The sequence below is a fragment of the Aplysia californica genome, unplaced genomic scaffold (assembly GCF_000002075.1).
Source record: "Aplysia californica isolate F4 #8 unplaced genomic scaffold, AplCal3.0 scaffold00581, whole genome shotgun sequence".
Lineage (NCBI taxonomy): Eukaryota > Metazoa > Mollusca > Gastropoda > Aplysiida > Aplysiidae > Aplysia > Aplysia californica.
Genome location: NW_004797851.1, coordinates 454,804 through 457,198, shown reverse-complemented (window position 1 = coordinate 457,198; position 2,395 = coordinate 454,804). Strand labels below are relative to the sequence as shown.

The 2,395-nt window shown below is 40.8% G+C and overlaps 1 protein-coding gene across 1 annotated transcript in view; it reads right to left on the bottom strand.

The window, feature by feature from the left end:
* Positions 1–2,395, bottom strand: part of LOC101855746 — a gene marked incomplete at its 3' end in the record, with an annotated part of 59,554 nt that overhangs the window by 14,981 nt on the left and 42,178 nt on the right. The window contains 1 exon segment of the mRNA XM_013087379.2: positions 372–459. Within this exon segment, the coding sequence (XP_012942833.1) occupies positions 372–459 (88 nt within the window).

Below are 2,395 nucleotides of genomic sequence, written 5' to 3'. Positions count from 1 at the left end.
ATAGATAGATAGATAGATAGATAGATAGATAGATAGATAGATAGATAGATAGAACACACCTCATTCATTGAAGGAAGATAGATAGATAGATAGATAGAGGGGAGTGGAACAAACAGACAGAGGCACAAAAAGAGGCAGAAGGAGAGAGAGAGAGAGAGAGAGAGAGACGAGGGGAGGGGGGAGAAGTGAGGGAGTGAGAGGGAGAGAGAGGGAGAGAAACAGAGATAGAGACAGAAACAGAAGGAGACAGGCAGAGAAAGACAAAGGCCGACAGACAGACAGACAGACAGACAGACAGACAGACAGACAGACAGACAGACAGACAGACAGACAGACAGACAGACAAGACACAAACATTGAGCACCACTCACCTGGACCATCTCCAGAACTAGGTCAAAGCTGTTGTCACCGTCTGGTCTAGCCTTCACAAAGGCACATATCACCACAAGCAGGTGGTTCCTGGGATTGTAGTGCGGTCAAATTTTCGTGGTGCGCCTCATTGTCAAATATCTTCTCAACTATAGAACATACTATTAAATAGGTTCTCCAATTTTCGCACAGTGACTTGTGTCAATTTCTCTCAACGGATCAATACTTTTGTAAACACCTGCAAGTTGTATTCTAGAAAATTCCTTAATAAATACTAATAAAAAATCCAAGTGGGTGGTTTCTACAGATTTTTAAATGCTTACAGCTTGGGCAATATTGCTTTTAATAGCAAGTCCGTCAAGTTTTTCTAATCGGGACATTATGCTTATTGAACGCGTGTTTTGAGAGCCATTAGTACAAAGATGTGTTCACTATAACAATAATTTCTTGTAACAAGTTATGCAAGTAAAAATTGTCATTGATAAGCTGTGACGTAGGTCATATGCGTAATCAAAATGTGTGTGAGAAGCGGGAAGTGCTGTGAACAATACCACTTTACGTGTGACAGAGATTTCAAGTATTTTATATAAATTTACGAAGAAAAGTTTTTTAATCTAGCCCCAGCTGTTCTGGAAAAATATGATTTAGTTAAGATAAATTGAGACAAACTGCTGTGCAAAGTATGGATGACATTGATTCACCCGTTAAAGAGATATTTAAGGAAAAGTTGCACCACGAATTTTTGACCGCTCTATAGTGTGTTGTTTTATTGCAAGTGTTTTACGCTCACATCCACACAGTTAAGGTAATCTAGAGGACGTGGGGTTTCGACCGACCTTGCACGCCAGTGCCTACTAGGACTGAGTGAAATATAGCATCCTAGCAGGCGGGACGAGATACTCAATGAAAAAATAAAACAAAACAAAATAAAACTAAAAAAAATAAACCACCATTTAAGAAACTCATCCCCTTTCGGGAATGAAACTCACGTTTTGTGCGCACAATAGTGGAGTGTTTAACTGTTTCACCAGTAAGGTGATGTTTCCTGAAAGAACGTTTTCTTTTCCCTGTTTGGTTTCTTTTAGTAACAGCGTGCAGAAATAACAACAGTTTGTTTGGGTATAGGCTATGACACATTAACGATTATTCAGTGGTTGAAAAGAGAAGAGTATACAGACAACCTAATAGTACAGAGGGTAAGTCAAGATGTAGGACCTACTTGTGGCTTTCTCTAGCTAGTCGTTAAAAAAATAAAGGACAGTCGTAATGTTTGTCGCCGGGAAGACAAAGTCTCGCATACAACCATACACAGTAACAGAGGAGTTAGAAGACACTCAGGATGATGCACGAGATGCGTTAGATTTGTAGGAACATTTGCATGCGCTGAGTTGACATGATAAAACGTAACATACACACTCACACACATGTACACATACAAACACACATATACATAGAGAACGAGTGAGAGATAGTGAGAGTGGGAGAGAGTGAGAGAGAGAATGATCCACGAGAGAGTGAGAGAGATCCAAAGAGAGTGAAAGAGAGAGAGAGAGAGAGAGAGTGAAAGAGGAAGAGAGAAAGAGAGAGAGAGGAAGAGAGATTTTAGTTTAGTTTTAGTAAGAGTTTTACGGCACTTGCAACACAATAAGGTCATATAAGTGCCGAAGATTAGAGGTGTTACAAGTGAGTAACAAACACAAAAAAGGAGGAGGGGAGATAAAGAAGACAGATTTTTGATAGGAAAGAAGGAGCAAACCACACCAGAGCACCCGCCAACGACCCACAGGAAGAGAGAGAAAATAGAAGAGAGAGAGAGAGTGGGAGAGAGTGAGTAAGAGAGAGAGAGAGAGAGTGAAAAAGAAAGACAGCACAGACAAACACACACACACAAACACACACACACACACACAGACACACACACAGACACACGTAAAGACACACACACAGACACACACACAGACAAACACACACACAGACACACACACAGACACACACACAGACACACACACACACACACACACACACC